The sequence below is a fragment of the Notamacropus eugenii genome, chromosome 3 (genome assembly GCF_028372415.1).
Source record: "Notamacropus eugenii isolate mMacEug1 chromosome 3, mMacEug1.pri_v2, whole genome shotgun sequence".
Taxonomy (NCBI): Eukaryota; Metazoa; Chordata; class Mammalia; order Diprotodontia; family Macropodidae; genus Notamacropus; species Notamacropus eugenii.
Window position 1 is genome coordinate 66,370,176 of NC_092874.1, and position 19,488 is coordinate 66,389,663.

The window sequence follows — 19,488 nt, forward strand, 5'->3', positions numbered from 1 at the left end:
CAGCAACAGCAAACTTCAGAAGAGGCGGTCCTTGGTTTTTGAAGTAGCCAAACATCTAGTAGGAACAGTACTAGATTTGGAAATAGAGAACCCTAGGTTGAACTCTGACTTTGCTCTTTATCAGTTAGTTGAGCAAGTCGATTGGCCTCTTGGTCTCAATTTTCTCCTGTGTAACAGAAAGGAGTTAGATCTCTAGGATCTCTCTCCACTGTAAATTTCATAGTCCCAGTTTGCTCTAGAAAGACTATGTACCATGCAATTTCTTCATTTTTTGCTCAGGTTACCTTGTAACGTTGCTATCATTTGCTTTTTCAGGGTTTTGAAGGTTTTCCTTTCCCGAACAGCTCAACGTATCCCCTATATGACGGGTGGCCGAGTCATGAGGATGCTGGCAGTAATTCTCCTGATAGTATTCTGGTTTCTCATTGGTTGGACCTCAGCTGTCTGCCAAAATTTGGAGAGGCACATCTCACTCATTGGACAGGGGCGAACATCAGACCACCTCATCTTTAACATGTGCCTCATAGACCGCTGGGATTACATGACAGCAATTGGTATGTAACTGCTTTCTGATTATTTCTTTATATCCTCCCCTCCCCTTTTTTCTTTTACAAAAGATGAAAGATGACTTACTTGGGAATCTTAAGAAATATGATCTCAGAGTTAATGAAGTTTCATAAGTAAATACTTTACATTGAGTAATTCTTTCACATTGAGAATTTAGGGAGATCTCATTATAAAAATGGTAGAAATTAAAATAATGTGAAAGGATAAAAGCCTTTATCTTTAAAGTTATACAGTATGATATAATGTATGGGAAGATGGCCTCAGTTAGGAAGAGAAGAGTTCAAGTTCTGCGTTTGACATGTACACTCTAGCATAATTATCATTATGGTTATAAGTTACTGAAAAGTTTCTGCTCTGCATTGTACAAATGAGAGCTTAGAGCACTCAACATCATTGAAATCTGGGGGCAGCTAGGTGGCACAGTGGAAAGAGCACCAACCCTGGAGTCAGGAGGATCTAAATTCAAATCCAGCCTCAGACACTTTACTAGCTGTGTGACCTTTGGCAAGTCACTTAACCCTGATTCCTCCTCCCAAAAGATAAATAAATAAATCAATTCTCTGAACCCCTCTCCCTACAATAAAATCCTAATAGCATTTCTAAGGTGGGGGATGGTAGAGTCAAATCAATTGGGAAGGAAGACTTGGAAGAATGAAAGCACTTATGTAGTGATCTTTAAACTTCCAGTTTATAACAATGGAGGCTTTCCCTTTTTACACTGCCCCTTAACTTAGAAGAGCTATCTGAATGGTGTTACAGAGGAAAACTACTTTGTTTGGATAAATAGATAGCCTGTAGCATGCCCTCAGCTTTATCTGTTGAGTGAAAAGAGAAGTGGACCATGTTAGTATTTTTCTAATGATTATTGTTCACTATTATGGTCTTTCAAGCAAAAGATCTTATCATCCAACTTAGTATGAAAGAAGAGAAACTTTTTGCTAAATTTCTGCTTGACCAATATTGAATTGTAAAGATCCCTCATTAGCGACTCTCTGAGGTTCCCTACCAAACAACAAGGTCGTACTACTTGCCGTAAGCACCTGTGGATGGTTGAGGGAGAGGGGAACAGAACTTGAAAGAGAATCATTTACATTTAATGTGCTGGTTTGAGGTGGAAATGTACATACAGATTGTTCAGGCATTACCAGATTTATGAAAATGCAGAAAAGAAATTTTAGGGACCTAGGAAAGTCACAGATTGGATATTATTGCTATCAGATATTGGACTTATTTAATTTTATGTGTCCAGAAGCACCACAAAGAATGAAAGAAAATTATGAATTTTATTATTTCTTTCTATGATAGAGGGTGGTATAAAGAAAGTCTTCCTTTGAGGAGGGCATGGTTGTGTAAAGCATAAAACTGACTTTCTCTGTAATTTTCCCTCCTACGTTTATTGACAAATGTACATTGAATGGAGAGTACTTTACTATATGCTAACCAATGTCTTAATTTGATATTCCATAGAAAAGCAACTGTTTTTCCTTTCTAGAAGTGACCTACAAATCATAACTGACTGACCAGTCCTAGGCACCCTTGACTCTATATTACCTTTCTTTTTCTTTCTGTTATCACAGAGTTCTGAAAATCAGGGGGACTGAGGGTACATTGGAGAGGAGACATAACCTGTGTATATTACATTTTTAAAAATTCCTTAGAGATTTTAATTATGTAAAGTATCTTGGAAATATACTCTGGGTCATTTTGAGGAACAGCTTCTATCATGTAACATATTACTAAAATTTAAATTCAATTGAGCAGCTACTATGGGCAAGGAGCTATACTAGGTATGGGAGGAGGGTAATTCTAAGATAAAAGAAGAGATGAAGTAGTCCTATATTTCTAGTAAGGGGAAAGAATATGTATATTGATAAAATGTAAGATACATAGAGTATAACTTGGGAAGGTAAGATTATTAACACTTGGGGAATTAGGAAAGAATTGTAATACAAGGTAGCCCTGATCTGAGGCTTGATGCAGCTAGCTTAGAATTTGATTGTTTCTTAAGAGTCTTTTAAACTCCCCTCCGCACCAGGGGAAAAGACATGGGATGGAACCAACAGTGAATGACATTCTGAATTAGAGAAATACTGAAGAGCTAAGTTTTCAAAGGGCATAAAGTGAGATGCATCTATATTTATATAATATGCAGCAATGTGAGAGACAATAGATTTCTGACCCATTAGAAAGAATGCAATTGAGACAATAATTTTTAAAGTAACCATTAGGATAGTTTTAAAAGCTATAAATAAATAATATTCTATTCATCAATTAAATTAGGAACACTAATTATTCAATTAATAGATACTGATTGATTAATCATCAGGATTTATTGAGAACCTACTATATATCTAACACTGTCCTAGGTGCTATGAGGAATGTGTGTGTGTGTGTGTGTGTGTGTGTGTGTGTACATATTCACTATTGACAAGGCACTTATAATTATGGAGAAAAATAGCAATAGGTAAAAAAAGTAGAGTTTAATTAAAGGCTGTTTGACATGGTACTGACTTTCAGTACAATGCTAGCACAAAATGCAGCATCATCAGTATGGGATGCAATGGGCCAAGAAGGCTTCATGAGAAGGTTGTTGGGGGCTCCTAGTTAAGATGCTGAAGTGAAATGATCTGGGAAATTCCAAACCTTCCAACAAACTTGCTAGCAATTTAAAAGGGCAGTAGTTGAAGCCATGATCAAGAAAACTAAAGGTAAACAACAGGAATCAGTTCCATCTAGTCCAGAAATGAATAAAATGGTAACTAGGAAGCCTAAAGGAAAGAACTGGACTTGAGAATCAGGAAGTTAGCATCCTTCCTTAGACACTTAGTAGCTGTGCTATCCTAGGCAAGTCACTTAACCCCTCTCAGTCTCAGTTTTCTCATCTATGAAATGGATATAATAATAACACCATAGTGTTGTTATAAGGATCAAATGTGATAGCATGTGTAAAACATTTTATAAAGTGCTATATAAATGTTGTTACTATTACTACAAGAAGGTAGCCAGAAATCCGTAAGTGCTTGGAGTAGGGATCTGCTGTGAGGATGAAGGAGAAGCTAATTTCATATAAGCATAATCTGAAGTCAGTGCAAACTTGACTGATCTTCTTGAGCCACAGTGAGGGACAGAACTAGCACCTAGTCACTTGTCCATAAGATTGTCTTGGCATTGCACCTGTCCCTGGGGACCCTCCAAGAGACCTAAAGGCAGCTCTGCTACAGAAGGCAAAGCAGAAGGAAGGGCCACTGCATTTCCCAGGCAGCTCATGATCTGGGGAGCCTTCTAGGAGCCCCAAGACCAAGAAGACTATCTTCACTGACCTGTATCCCTCTGAGATGAAATTCTCCAAAGAAGGCTTGGTGTTCTGCCACCAGCAAGAGAGAAATAAGAGAAGATTTTTCATTTTTATAAAGTTATTGAGAATCCAAAGAAACTATAGTCAGAGGCTATTATCTTCCTTTAAGGAGGTGAGTGGCTTTTTCTGGTCCTCCGCTGGTTCAGTTTTCCTCCACAGAGAACTTTCAACCTGTTTATAACTGGGCCAATCAAGAAACCAACATAAGAAAGTAAAATTGGACCATAAGTACAGTTTGTCTTTGCTCTTGTTCTGTCTCCCCTCCTGACTCTCCTCCAAGCCAAATCAAATACCTGTATTTTATCCTACTTTAACAAGGTTTTGCTTTAATCTAGCTATTAAATGAATCCTTGCAATGGGTTTTCTGATGGGGGCTTATTTGCCTTTTAATATAGGCTTCTTGGACAATGGAAGAGGCAAGTGGCAGAGAGCTATTTGAGGATGCACTCTGCCTGCACCCCTTCCATCACACCTCATAGGCGTCCTCCTCATAGGCATCTAACTCTTCTGAAGACCATCTCTGACTCCTAGTAATATATGCTTTCATGTAGCACTATACTTTCCATTTTTACCCCATTTCTAACAAGATAGCATCCAAATGATGCTCCATTTAGCTCCCTTGAATTTAACATTTTCTAGTATGTAGCATATGCCCCTTTTCAGTTCCTTGTATACATAGTTCCCTAAGTAGCATGTTTACCACAACATTTTCCCGTGCAGTCTGTGCTACAAGAATACTGCCAAATGTCTTCAGTCAGGTAGTGAGCTAAGGCTAATAGTTTGGGAGGCTAACAATCTTCCCTGGTATGGTTTGTTGCTCCTGATTTCCTGGGGAGAACATTCTCTATCCTTTTATGCTTCTCGCCATCCTGCTTCACCTTCCTTTGCTCTTTGGCTTTCAATGTTTATCCTAAAATGTGGTGTCCTACAGGGAACACATTGCTCCAAATGTGGCCAGACCAGCCTAGATAATTGAGATTCTGGACAAAGAATATTACATAGTCATTTTTCAGTCCAAGATTTATAGAACATAGAGATGAAACTTGTCATTGTAATTCTGAGTACAAATAAGTGATAGAAAACTCTTTAAAAATAATATTACTTGGGCATTTTATATTCTTGGTACAAAATAAATTATACCAGCTGGGAAATGCACTGAGTAGAATAGATCATTCTAGTTCTTCAAATATTTAGGAGGCTTAGTGAAAAAAAAGTGTGTAGCAGCAAGCATATAATAATTAGCACAGCAAGCTGTTACACAATTAATTTATAATGTACAACTTTGTCTACTCTTTGATATCGTGAAACTATCTCCTATGGGCATATTTCTCTAACTACTCTTAATTCTTTTCAAGTTAGATAAAATAATTATTTCATTGATAGGATAATTGTTATCTAATGACTTTAAGATTAAGAGAACCTAATCTCCAATTTTGGATCTGTCACTTACTACATGTATGACCTTAAACAACACACTTTACTTCTCTTGGCTTTAATGTCTTCATCTGTCAAAGAAAGGGGTTGAGCAAGGTCACCTTTAAGGTCTCATCTCACCCCTAAATCTAAGATACTACAACTGCAAGGATGTCTCTATCAGTTTCAGGGTGCTGCCATACTATAGAAGGCATTGTTCTTGAGGAGTCAACAATTAATATTTCAGTGCTATGTGGTATTGAACTTCAACAATTCACTTCTATACTTGCAATTCCAAAAAGTAGTTCTTTCCATGAAGCACCAAAACATGTTAAGGACAGGAAAAATTCTGAATGGAAGGCAACCTAACTAGGAATACGTTTCTATAAGTAAAAATCCTTTAGTCATCTTCTGGCATCATAAACAATAAACTGTTAGTGAATTTATGCTTATCACCAATTTTGTTAAAAAAACAGTTGAAGAACTACTAGATAAAGGTTAAGTGCCTCATTAATAGTGTGCTTTTAGTCTCTGTATAGTCTGACCTTGCTGTTAAGTTTTATTCCTGACATAATTAGTATAGTTCACCAGTTGCAGGTACAGTTGGCTAGAGGACCTTGATTATATGCTCAAACTTTTCTTTCATTTTCCTCTTGAAATAGAATGTACCTAATTGTTTCAAATCAATCAATGTTTAAGTGCCTACTGTGTGTCAGGCACTGTACTAAAGACTGTGGATACAAAGGAATGTTTCAGTGACTAGATACACACTCCCCCTTTAAGTTCCCAGACTCTTGGAAGCACCATGGGAAACTTTTCCCATAGCATATTATATTCATAGTATTCTAATTACATGAGCACCTTAAACCTTCCTAGTACTTTCTACCTGAGTTCCATTTTTTAAATGAAGTGATATTTACATTGGTGTCATTTTTAGAATTTCATTCAAGTTTTATGACATACTTTGTGATGATTATAGACCAAAACAGAATTTGAAGTCACTCTTAAATTAACATTAGTAGAGCTGATAATAGTAACTCACCTTTGTATAGCATTCATGTTTTACAAAGTATTTTCCTCACTGTTCTGTAATTGAGAGTTAGGTAGTTCAGGCATTACTATACAATTTTTACATATGAAAAAGCAGAGCCTCAGTAAAGTTAAGTTATTAATCGTAAGACTATGAAATCCATTTTAATGAATTGAGCTCATAAAATTTGATAGAGAAGTCATCTTCATTCTATTCTGCTTTAAAAAAAGAAACCTTGAAATAACATTGTTGTATAATTAAAAGTATACTGACTTTGGGGCTAGGGGAGTTGACCTGGAACTCAAACCTTGGTTTTTATAACCTGTGTAACACTGCACAAGTCACGATTATTTTGGGCTTGCTTGGTACTAGATTCAGGCTAAACTGGATCTGTCCATGGTTCTGAATGTAGTTCTCAAACTGAGAGGAACCTTTCTTGGTTTTAAATCAGGATCAATTCTGACAGGTCCTCTTAATCATGATAGTATTAGTAACCCATCAGATAGCAATTCTCTTTGGTATTTTTTCAGTTGTCCAACTCTCCAGAAGGGATGAGTTCTTTGATTGAATCCCAGACTTTGGTTCTCAGATCTTGGCTTGTACATATGTATATAAATATATATATATGATATACATATATGTATGTGTATGTATATATGTATGCATGTATATATAACATGCTACTGTATCTTATAAGTTGCCTGATAGTCCCATCCATATCGTTCCATGTTCCATATTGTTGAGTTTATTAACTCAACAAATATTTGTTAAGTGTCTATACTGTGTAATTTATTGTCATGGAGTGGGAAGAGATAGAAAAATGAAGACATAACTTCAAGCCTCAAAGAGCTTACAGTCTTGTAGAAGAGTTAAGACACAAAGATAGATTTAATATAATGTGATTTAGAATACCATAAGGACATAAGTAGAGTGAAATACGACAAAAAAGGATCTGAGACCTTTTTGGCCTATCTTGATATCATATCTCCTGAGAAAAAACATTCCAATTTCTATTTTAAAATGAAACTAAATATTTAATCATCTCTCTTCACATATATTGATATTTATGGTTTGGTATAACTGTAACTCTTAAGCTGCATTTGTATCTTTTAATTTTTAAATGTGTTTCTTTAAAGAAACCAAACATTATGACCACTGAGATAGGTTAGCAATGGTATCCTAACCCCCAAATTTACGCTACTCATACAGCCAATGTCTTTGCAGTGTCTCTATGGCAGTGAGATGTTCACCAACATGTGAGTACTTCTCATGATCTTGGGATACAAATTGCAGTTTGAACTTAGGCCACCATTGTCACTCACCTATATTTGTTGAATTAGAAAGATAAACAAGGGAGAGAGATGAAACTAAGAGATAATTAAATGAAGCAAGCTCATAGGCTTAGATTCCTCTCCATTTAGGAATATCAGCACATTTTTATGTTTTAAGTAAATTCAAATAGAAATTGCCTTCAGATCCAAGAGTGCTAATTAGCTTCCTTGGACAACTCCATTACATATCAAAAATCCAATAGAGACTACATAATCTTTGCTTTTTCTTCCCATATTGACACTCTTCTCTCTCTTCTTCCACAAATACCACATTTTTGAAGCACAAAAAGCAGTTTGCTCAGTTATTTAATTAGGTGGTATGCCAGTGTTTAAAAGTGACTGAAAAATAAGGTAACAGACTTGGTTATGCAAGGAAAATCCAAAATAGCATCAGTTCCCTAAGATTTAAATATAATTACTTTAGAAGATCAGGCTATGTTATGACAGGATGAAACTTAATGTAAGTAAGCACTATGTAATCAGCATTGGGAGGGAATAGATTCATTTTGGTCTACAAAGGACTTAGATTTCTCTTCATGAATTTTTATCTGTGGATTTTCATCCACATAATTTCATAGTCGTCTAACTTCTTTTGAAATTCATTCAATTCAAAAATATTTAATTTTGAACTATCCACTGGGAATATAAAGATTAAACCAAACCAAGTCATTGACCACAAGGAGTTTACAATCTAGCAAACATTTCCAAGAATGGAATGGATTGTCCCAGGAGGTAGTTTACTCTCTAGTACTTGAAATTTTCAAGCAAAGAATTAACAAAAGTTCTTTAGGGAGATTGTAGAGGAAAATTTTGTTCAGGTAAAGATCAAATTAGACAACTTCCAAGGTTCTTGCTAACCCTGAGAATCTGAGTGATTGTGGTTATGCATGTAGATAGATAAATAGATAGATAGACAGAGATAGATATATATTGTGTGTACATGGATACATATGCCAGAAACACTTATCTCCTTCAATTCAAATCTGACCTCAGATACTTACTGTGTGCTGTGTGACCCTGGGCCAGTCACTTAATCCTGTTTGCCTCAGTTCCTCCTATGTAAAATTAGTTGAAGAAAAAAATGGCAAATCACTCTAGTATTTTTGTCAAGAAGACCCCAAATGGGGTCACAAAGAGTCAGACACCACTTAAAAATGATTGAACAACAATGCGTAGGAATGGGAAGGGTGGGAGAGAGAGAGAAAGAGAAACACAAGGGATAGTAAGTGAGAGTGAGAACAAGAGAGAGCCAGAGACAAAGAAACAAAGACAAGAGAGACTGTTAGAAATTTTAAAATAGAATGCTAAATTTTGAGAATCCTCTAGTGTTTTTAAGACTTTTAAAAGTGTTTATTAAATATTGTGTTTGCAATATAACAAGTAACCAGAGTGACATTTCAAAATTTAACAGTATCAAAACAGGTAATAATAAAGGTTGGCTTTTATATAACACTTTAAGGTTTACAAAGATTTTTTTTAACTTCTGCTTTACAAATGAATAAACTGAATATGAAAGAAGCTACAAAATGCACCCAGGTTCATAAACTAGTAAATACCCACTGCCGGATTCAGGCCTATGTCTTCCTAACTCTTAGTGTCTAGCTCTCTAAATATAACGCAGTACTGTTTCTGGATGTTCAATAGCAGGAAAGTCTGATGACTTTTCATATGAAGTATAGGATCTTTTTTAGAAAAATAAGTTCTTAGCTACCCAATTTATAACCTCTTAGGGGAAAATACATAGGGGAAAAGGAGTAACAGCTCTAAAATACCTAGGGAATGGATTATGGATTCATAGATATAGAATTAGGAGGAACTTTAATATCCATCTATACCAATCCCCTTATTTTACTGGTGAGGAAACCAGGGTTCTGAGATGTTAAGTAACTTCCCTAAGGTCACAGCTAGTAAGAGTCAGAGGTAGAATTTCAGCTTAAGTCTTCATGACTTTGGGGTCAGCCATTTGATCCACTTCACCAAAACAAGTCTAAAGGTCCCAAAGCTAAAGTTTATTTTGGAATATCAGCTGAGAATAGATGAAAAAGTGAGTGAATGAATGGATGGATGAATGAATCAAGCATTTGTTAAGAACTTCCAAAGTGAAAAGTACTAGCAATGTTCTTAGGGTAGAAATCAGAAAGTAAAACAGTTCCCCACTCTCAAGGAGCTCACATTCTAATAGGAGAAAGAATAAACATGGAAGGTTTCAGCTACAAGTTGGGTTGATTCCATAGTCCTAATGCTCAACTAATAAAGTAAATGATAGTATGTCTCATTCATGTCATTCCACTGATAAAGCCATGCCAGTTTCTGATACTGAATGATTAGACAGTACAAAGAACTTCAGTGGCAAGAATTTTCTTTTCTGTGTCTTCAATGAATGTGACTGTCTCACTTGCAGGAGCAGGCTGCATTTTATAAGCTGTGCTTCCCAGAGTGATGACTAAGGACTCTGGGCTAGAACATTGTCATTTGGAAGACTCTTGGGTTCAGAGTCCTGGACTATCTTCCCTAGGGTCTGAGGGGACATGGTGGTCAAGGTGGTGGTGTTCTGACTTCAGAGAAAGAAAGGAAGGAGATAAATGTCATTAGAGCTTTCACTTTTGAAGAATTACCATGCAACAATACACCACCATATGTACCATAGCTAGGGCAGCATGGGCTACCAATAGGGAGATTCTACTGACTTCCTTCTGATTCTAATGAATCTAATCTAATCTAATGTCTCTCTCTCCCTTGTTAAAATGGCTATGGTCATGAACTTGGAGTATATGGGGAAGGTCAAAGAACAATGTTAATTTGATGGCACAATTTATCTCATGATGACTTCAAATTTCAGTTCATGGCATTGAAAAACAAATCAAAATATGGTGTGGTTAATATTTTTTTAAAAAAATAGCATATGATTCTTTGTAGTTTAAAAATAAAATCTCCCTCATAGAGGTATTCTCATACCCTCATTTGCATCTTTAAAAATAAACTTCTTTCTTTCTTTTTCAATGTACCCATACCACCCATCAGCATCATTTAACACCAAAAATGTTAAGATATTTTTTTAAAAAAACAGAAACACAACACATATTTTGACTCCCACATAATGATATAGCAAAACTCAGTAACATCTGCATATTTTCTTTACAAATTGCAGTGTTAGTTTAAAGTTAATTATATGAAACTGATTTTTACTCAAGTACAACTTTTACATATTACTTTTAGTCTATCTAATTGCTACCTTGAATAATAAATTGTTTCTCAGCTGGAATGTATTGTTTGGTGTTGCTAATGAAATGATTTTAATGTTGAGCTTAACTACTAGGAGAAATCTTATTTTTGTTGTATATTTTAAAAGTAGCTCTCCATTGTCAAATAGTCAATAACCCACTGGTTATTTTCCTTAGTCTATCTTCAGTGTAAGGAGTTTGTAGATAAGTACAGCAATAATTCACTGAAAATATTCTGCAAATTTAACTCTACCACACATTACAGTATTTTCTATACCACAATAGGATTTCAGTGTTTACCAGCTTCTGGGGACTTGGAACAGTGCCCAGCAATTTTATTTCTTTTTTGCACTATGACCTATGATTTCATTGGTATAGGGAACTCCTTGATGGCAAAATTCCTTCTACCAATGCAGATTGGCATTTGCTCTGAAAATAGTCTTAGGGAATTGTCTGAGAGACTTAGAGAGTAAATGACTTGCCCATGGCTATGATGTGTCAGAGGCAGATTTGAATGTAGTTCTTCCTACTCTGAAGCCTCTTAATCATCCAATATACTATGGCCACCTAGTTTATGGTAAGTACTAAATAAATGTTTGAGGATAATGGAAATGCAATCTTTGAATTAGGCATTAACCTTATGAGGAATAGTGGAGAAATGACTTTACTTACCTAATAATTAAGAAAGAGGAATTGCTGACATGCAGAAGCAATGGATCAAAATGGATCTGATCATTAAGATTCAGGCAAGTAGTCAACATCCAGGAAATAGTCAGATATTGTAAGTCAAGGCAGGAGTCTGCATCTGACCAAGTCATCCAGGCAATCAGCTATAGAGACTTTGAACCTAAGAAAGTCTCTGCATCAGCCATATAGATTCATGTATACTTCTTCCTGGGACAGTCTCAGGGTATGGTCAACTAAATGTTGTAGGTCAGAGCAGTTGAACTCAATCAGAACTTAACCTATTTGAAGTGAAAACTGTAGGGAAAGATGAAAAGGAAGATGACCTGCGAGATGTTGCAAGGCATATTAAGCTTGTATGCAGGATAGTTTAGAGGGGTGAAAGCTGGGTTAGGCAGAACAACTAGAATTCTATAGAGTGAGAGGTAAAAATCAGTTGATCAGGAGTGGTAGCAATAGAGAAGAATGAACAGATGCACATATTTCAAAGGAAAAAATTTTTGGATGTAGGTATTAAGAAAAGAAAGGAGTCAGATATAACTGAGGTTTCAAGGCTAGATGACTGGAGAAATTGGGATAAAATTGAAAGAAATGGAGAAGTTAGAAGTGGCATCATGATGAAAGCCCTTTGTGATCCTACTACCCAGTGGAGTACCCCCTGGCCGAGAGTGAAGGATAATCTTGATACAAACAAAATCACACCGAATAATCTCAGTGAGGTTTCTTTTCTTCAGTATTTGGCTAGAGTTAAGGTTCCATGTTATCATCCAACCCCTTTGGTTATTTAGTGAATTTTCAGAAAATGGAAGAACTTTCCCTGACTGGTATGTGATAGCAAAGCACTCCAGAGTTCTGATACAAATATAGGGATCAACATTTCAACATCCAAGCCATGAAAAATCTGAAATAAATTTTTTTTTATACCAGAGTATTGTGCTATGTTGAATTGGAGTTTTCTACCTTCATGTTTCTTTGTTGTTGCATAGAGAGTTTCAATGATTTGTCACCAGTAAGCTAAAAAATGCAGCACAGTGGAGTGAGTGCTAGGTTTGAAATTAGGAGATACTCAACTTTCAGTATCAGCTCTGACACTACCTTTATGGGCATAAGCCATTTAACTACTCTATAAATCAGTTTCCTCATCTATAAAATGAAAGTCGACATGGGTTGTAATCTGTCCCCTTTGGAGGAAGTATGTATATTGGTGAGATTATAGATTCCCTTAAGTATTTAAAGTATGCATGATATATATTTCTACTTCTTATGTGTTATCATATCATCTGATTTAGTCTCTAATTAAATGGAAACTTTACTATGACTGGAACTATATATAAACATGAAATGGCTTGCCTTAGGAGATAGTGAATTTTGGCTCCTTGGGAATCTTTAAGCAAAGACTACTAACTTATCACCTGTTGGAAATGTTGCAAAAGGGATTCTTGTGCAGGCATAGTTTGAACTCAGTGGCCTCTGCCCCTTTGCAAAATTAGATTCGGGGATCTTTGAAAAATCCTTTCATTTTTATCTAATAAGTTTATTACAATAAAAGTGATAGAGATGTGAGTTACACACAAGCTTTAAAACACAAGCTTTAAAAATAAGAATTCAACCTAGCAAATTGGCTGACTTGATTTTTTTATCATTTACCTTGAACAGTCAGAGTCATCAAAGCCGTCTTTTGTACTGTAGATACCAGCAGTCTTACACAAGCTTGGGTAAGAATTTGACCAGGCTCCTCAGCACATCCACAACCAATATTCCAATTTCCATCATATTTCCATGTGGTAGGAAGCGATAGTCTATCTGGGGGTTTATCGTCCTGAGCAAATAAAGAAGCAAAATTTATGGCCTGTTGAGTAATGGTGAAAAAAGGCTATTAGGATCATATTCATGGCTGAATGAGTGAATGCTGTATGTCTTCTAATGAGTAGTATATGCACACTGTACACACACTGTAAAATGCATGCTAAGTAACTTCAACTTGGCTTTTTGCTTCATCTTACAAAACTAATGGCAAATATTTGTTTCTGTTCTTTTTGCAGCTGAATTTTTCTTCCTCTTGTGGGGTGTTTATCTCTGCTATGCAGTGCGGACTGTCCCATCAGCATTTCATGAGCCACGTTATATGGCTGTTGCAGTTCACAATGAGCTCATTATCTCTGCTATATTCCATACAATTAGGCAAGTGATCTGTACATCGAGTACTTAACTGTTTTGGTTTTTCTTTTTTTCTGCTGTATCTTGGTTTAATTTAAATGTCAAAGAATGGATAGCTTTCCTAATGAAAAGCTTTAAGGAATATATGTATTATTTTTAAAGTTAAGGAATGATTTAATTTTTCTTTCCATATAAATGGGAAACGTACACACTGTAGTTATACTCTTTATACTAACTGATCAGCTTCTCCTTGTCACTTTCCTCTTTGAAACTTGTCTTGATTCTCTTTCTATGTTGAGAATATATGTAAATCAGTGGTTTGATACATTTAATGAACATTTTCAGGTTGATGAACTATTGCCTTTCTTCGTGCATGTTCTGGATACTAGTTTGTACCTCCAAAATTTTATTTGAGAAGTATTTATATATATATATATAGGTTTGTGTGCATTTGATTGTTATGGAAAAAAACATCTCACTCAATGTTTGAATGGACTAATGTTGCAGAATTGGGGCTTATGAGCTGAACATAACATATAGTTTGATTCAGCAACACATGCATTTTCTTTTATAAGTGAATGTACCCTGATTCTTCTTCCCTTGGTACTGCATGTCACTTGTAAAGTGGCGGGAAAAAAAAGGAGGTAGGATGGAACTGTTGAAATGAGCAAAGGGAGATTTCTATCAGTTATTTTATTAGGATTTGCTCCTTATATATGTTTTTATAGTAATTCAACATTTTGAAAAAAAATCTTTAATGTGGGGTTCAAAATGAATCTGTTGCAAAGCTGCCTAAAAACTCCCAATTCTTTACTTTGAGGGACAGAAAGTGGGGGTAAAAAAATTTTCTCATTGTTTGAAATATCTTGAAGACAGAGAAATAACTGAAGAGGAAGAGAGTTTAAAAAGAAAGGTTCTTAAACATAGTATCAGATTTTTAAACAGTGAAGTGACTTGAGAGGTCATCTGGTACAACTTTCTCATTTTGCAAACAAGGAAACTGAGTCTTAGAGATGTTAGATGACTTGTCATAGTCTCAGTCAGTAAGTGTCAGAAGCCAGACCTGAACCCAAATACACAAATTAATGGGCAGAAGGTGAAAAACTCCATGCCCTTGATAATCTGTAAGACCCCCTTTAGCTCTAAGATTCTGTGAATCATATTTTGTTCAATGGTGACTGACAATTGTGCTCTTTTAACTCGCCTCTGAGACTTTTACTGCATAGGACCTAATAGTACTCACCAATTCCATTAAGAAGCAAAATTTTGATAAATCTAATTGCATGAGATATAAACAAAACTACCGGCTGATAGAATTTTTCTTTTTCTAACCAATGATTTGCTGTTTAATGCAACGAAAATTTTTCATACACCTACTTTATGCAAGGCAGCTAAGTGGTGTTGTGGATAGAGTGCTGAACCTAGAGTCAGGAAGATCCAAGTTCAGATCCAATCTCAAGTACTTACTAGATGTATGGACCCTGGGCAAGTCATTTTACTTCTGTTTGTCTCATCTGTAAAATGGGTATAATGATAGTAGGGGCAGCTAGGTGGTGCAGTGGATAGAGCACCAGTGCAGGAGTCAGGAGGACCTGACTTCAAATCTCACCTCAGACACTTGACACTCACTAACTGTGTGACCTTGGGCAAGTCACTTAACCCCAATTGCCTCATCCTGGGTCATCTCCAGTCATCCTGATGAATGTCTGGTCACTGGATTCAGATGGCTTTGGAGGAGAAGTGAGGCTGGTGACCTGCACAGCCCTCCCTCACTCCAAACAAAGTCAATTGCAAGTCATGTCATCATTTCTCTGTTGGCATGGTCTTCTTCAGCAATGAAGGATGAACACACACACACAATAATGATAGTATCTACCTCATGGGGTTATTGTGAGGAACATATCAGGTAATAATTGTAAAGTGCTTAGCAATAGGGCTTAACACATGGTAAGCTAACAAATAAATATTAGCTATTACCAACTCTTGTTTTTAAGGCACTGTACTAGGTGCTGCAGGTTCATTCAAAGATTAAAAAATTACTCAGTCCCTGCTTTTGCAGAGCTTGGGTAGACTTCGCTTATCTTTTCCAGCCTTTGCTCACCTGCTCAGTCCTTTATTTCTACAATTGATCAATATTTTAAAAATGTATTTCAGAGCCTCTTAGGTCCATAAGGCCATTTGTCCTCCAATGAAAGGTACAGAGGACACATCTTCCCAGTCCCTGCTAGGGAGAGCTGCATCAGTGGTTAAAACATGTCACCACAGTAGTCATCAAGTAAGATGCTAAATAGTCAAAGAGAAACTCAGATGTTTGCTTTGACAAACCTACATCAAATGAAGGAAAAGGCTCTGCATTTGTGACTCCTAATTTAACTGAATTAATGTTAAAGAGTTAAGAGATCTCAGGCTAGAAGTCTCAGAGATTCACTCACTTGAATTAGTTACTCATATTGGAAACATACATTCACAATTAATATTTATTTTATACATAGTGCCCAGCACATAGAAGGTCTTTTATAAATGCTTTTTTATTGTTTTTTTTTCCAGTAGGGTCATAGATTACAATCTAGAAGGAAGCTTGGAGATCACGGAGTCCATTCTCACCTGGTTTTACACATAAGGAAAGAGGATCTTAAATGTTAAATGACTTGCCTAATGTCATTCTTGAGAAAGTAAATTAGTCTAAACAGTTGCAAGTATTTTACACAAAAATAAATTAAATACATTGATTGTATTTGTATGTTATAGATGAAAGAATCCTAATTTAAGAAGAGGAATATACACATATGTGAGTTTAGGAAGCCATTTTTATTATGTGGATTGCTAGACTACTCCTAGAGCATGTGTGTTTTTTCTGGGAAGTCCCAGAGTAGGAAGCAGATAGCAAAAACAACTTAAGTCTGTTCCTTCCATCTGAGTTATCTTTTCTAAGGATTAAGTATGACTAAATGATGTTTCTAATATAATGGACACAATTTCATTTTCTATCAATATAACCAATGCTTGTGTTCCTTTTGGATCTCTTTTAAAGCTCATTGCTATGAGTAGCTATTCTGACCTCAAATCTTATATGAATTTCTCCTATTCAAAATTTGTAATACATGGGAAGAAAGACAAACTTGGATCAAATTTCTTATTGCAGAAGGAATGGAGAAAACCATAACATACTCTGTTCTGCCTTCTCTATTCAACCTTTTCTTTTCTGAAGCACTGATCCTACTTGACTTTGGGAAGGCTGGGGTATCTATTTTTCTTACCTATTTATTTACCACCCTAGCTAAACATTTCTATATTTTAGGCTCTCAGCCAAAACTGGAGTAGGATGAACTGAAGGCCTTCAGCAAATATTTGCAGCTTAGCTGAGAACGGGAACCTTAGAAATTCATGACAGGAATCAATCTTGACCTAAAATTTTTCTAAGTAGAGTCTACAGTCTTCAAAGCCTGATCTTATCAAAAGGAAACTTGTCATATAGTGTTATTTGGTTACAGTGATGATACTTGTGTAAAATTCTCCTTTTTAAGATTTGTCAGCTAGTGTGTAATTAAGAGTTACATACATATAAATATACACATATTTATATAGATATGTTTTCCTTAAAGAAAATTTATTTTTAGTTTCATTGCTTTGCAAAGTTAGAGAATATCTTGATCCATCATGGTTTAAGAATTTAACTGTAATCTCATTGTCTTCAAAATCAGAAATCTTATTGACTAGACCTCCAACATAACTAGGCATCTAAGTGGTCAAATGAATAGAGCCTGGACCTGGAGTTAGAAAGACCTGGAATTCAAACCCTGCTTCAGACAGTTACTGTGTGATCCTGGGCAAATCACTTCATTTTTATGTGTTTCACTTTCTCCATCTGTACAAATGGAGTAAATAATAGCAATTGATTGTTGGGTTGTTAAAAGAATAAAATGACATATTAGTAAAACATATAGCAAACCCCAAATCCCAATATAAAAGCTAATTATTAGTATGAATATGGAAATTCCATTTCAGCAGCTTTAGACTTGTACAATATTGACAATTTTTATTCCCAAATATAAATCCGATGTCATGGTAACCTAATGTAGTAGATAAGAGTATTGACTTCAGGTGAACATGGGAGTAAGTTTATTATCTGTCACAGACTAGCTATGGAAATATCAACTAAGTCATGTAACTTCTCAATAGCCCAGGTAATTCTCTAAGATTATAAATTACAGACAAGTTTCAAGTCTGTCTTCATTGGTAGAGGGAATTTCCATACAAGTTGTTCCCTACTCTACTGAAAGTTACAATGACATCAACAGAGTATGTGGCTTCCAAAGAATGATTTTAGTTACAATGTTGCATGGAGTAAAATAATTATTCAGTCTGGTTTGGGTCATGTGCTCTTTATTTCATGAAGGATGGGGAAATGATCATTTTGATGACTTTTTATTAATATGCCATATTTTTTGTTCTGTGTATTCTGAGTTTATTGTAGACTCAACGTATTGTCTAGACTTCAGACAACACACCTGAAAGAATCTTATTCACTGAATCTGGGGCACTATTTGAGTTCCAAATATAGCATGTTCTTACCTAGAAAAGATATCATTTGATGAAAAGTTATTACTAATGGTTATGATTATGATCCAATTGAATTTCTCCAGCCATTATTCTTTATTAGCAAAGAAAGACACACTTTTCATAATTTAGGGGCAAAGCAGGATATTATGATAATGGTTCGCTGTTCCTTTGGATTCGGTGACATACATACTTGTTCTTGGATTTTAATATCATCACTACTGAGGGGATGAGCTGCATTTCCTAAACATTTGAAGGAGTTACAGCAGAGTCATAACTGAGGTGGAGCCTTTGCCATAGGCTACCAAAATTTGAAGAACACAAAAATTTAATATCTGTACTCAAGCATCATGTAGGCTAACAGTAATTCCTCCTTCCACTTAGCTCAGTTTCTTTGAATTATTTCTTGTATTTTATTCACTTCATGAATGTCAAAGTCAGTTTGGTATAATGGAAAATGTGCTGAACTGAGTTGGCTGAACTTGGAATCACTAGCGCTGAGTTTGAAGTCTGACTCTGCCACAGTATCATGTTGGGCAAGTCCCTTCCCCTCTCTTGCCTTCAGTATTTTCATCTATAAAATGTGAGAGTTGGACTAGGTGGCTTGTTGGGTCCCTTCCAGCTCTAGAGCTAAGATTCTATAATCCCATGAGGGCAAGATAAGGCTGCTTGCCCTGACAAGATTTTTTAGTTTCTTTCCCTAAGTGCCCAAATTGGTAGTCAGCACTCTCTGTCACTGAAAAAAATATCAAACAGCCAAGAAAGCAGTCAGAATTTTGTTACACCCAACCTTCTTGAATAAATGGGGATATAGATAGAAATATTAAAATGGGGAGTACAATGGGAAATCTAATATTACTCAAACCATTGATTGTACCTAGTTATGGTAATAAGCTTTAGTGACCAGCTTTATTTTGAACTTGCAGCTGTTGATGTAACTTGAGAATTTTCCCAAATCGCTGTAGCAAGCTAGTGTCTCCAGTAGGTCTTTCCTGGATCATAATTACATATGTTTCTGGGGGAAAATCTGTCTTAAGTATTTAAATTGAAATTTTAAAAAAAAACCTGGTTAACTGAAGTACTCAAAATCCCATTAAATATGGACATTTAAAAAAACATGCAAATTGCAAATCAGTAGTACATCCATTCATCCATTACATTGGTTGCCATTTA

The 19,488-nt window shown here is 35.7% G+C and overlaps 1 protein-coding gene across 1 annotated transcript in view; it reads left to right on the plus strand.

Annotated features, from left to right (window-relative positions):
* The window catches only part of GPR158 (G protein-coupled receptor 158), a 396,975-nt gene that overhangs the window by 360,570 nt on the left and 16,917 nt on the right, over nt 1-19,488 (plus strand). Inside the window, exons 7-8 of the mRNA XM_072651757.1 lie at nt 316-554; nt 13,644-13,782. Of these exons, the coding sequence (XP_072507858.1) occupies nt 316-554; nt 13,644-13,782 (378 nt within the window). The remainder of the gene's footprint in view (nt 1-315; nt 555-13,643; nt 13,783-19,488) is intronic.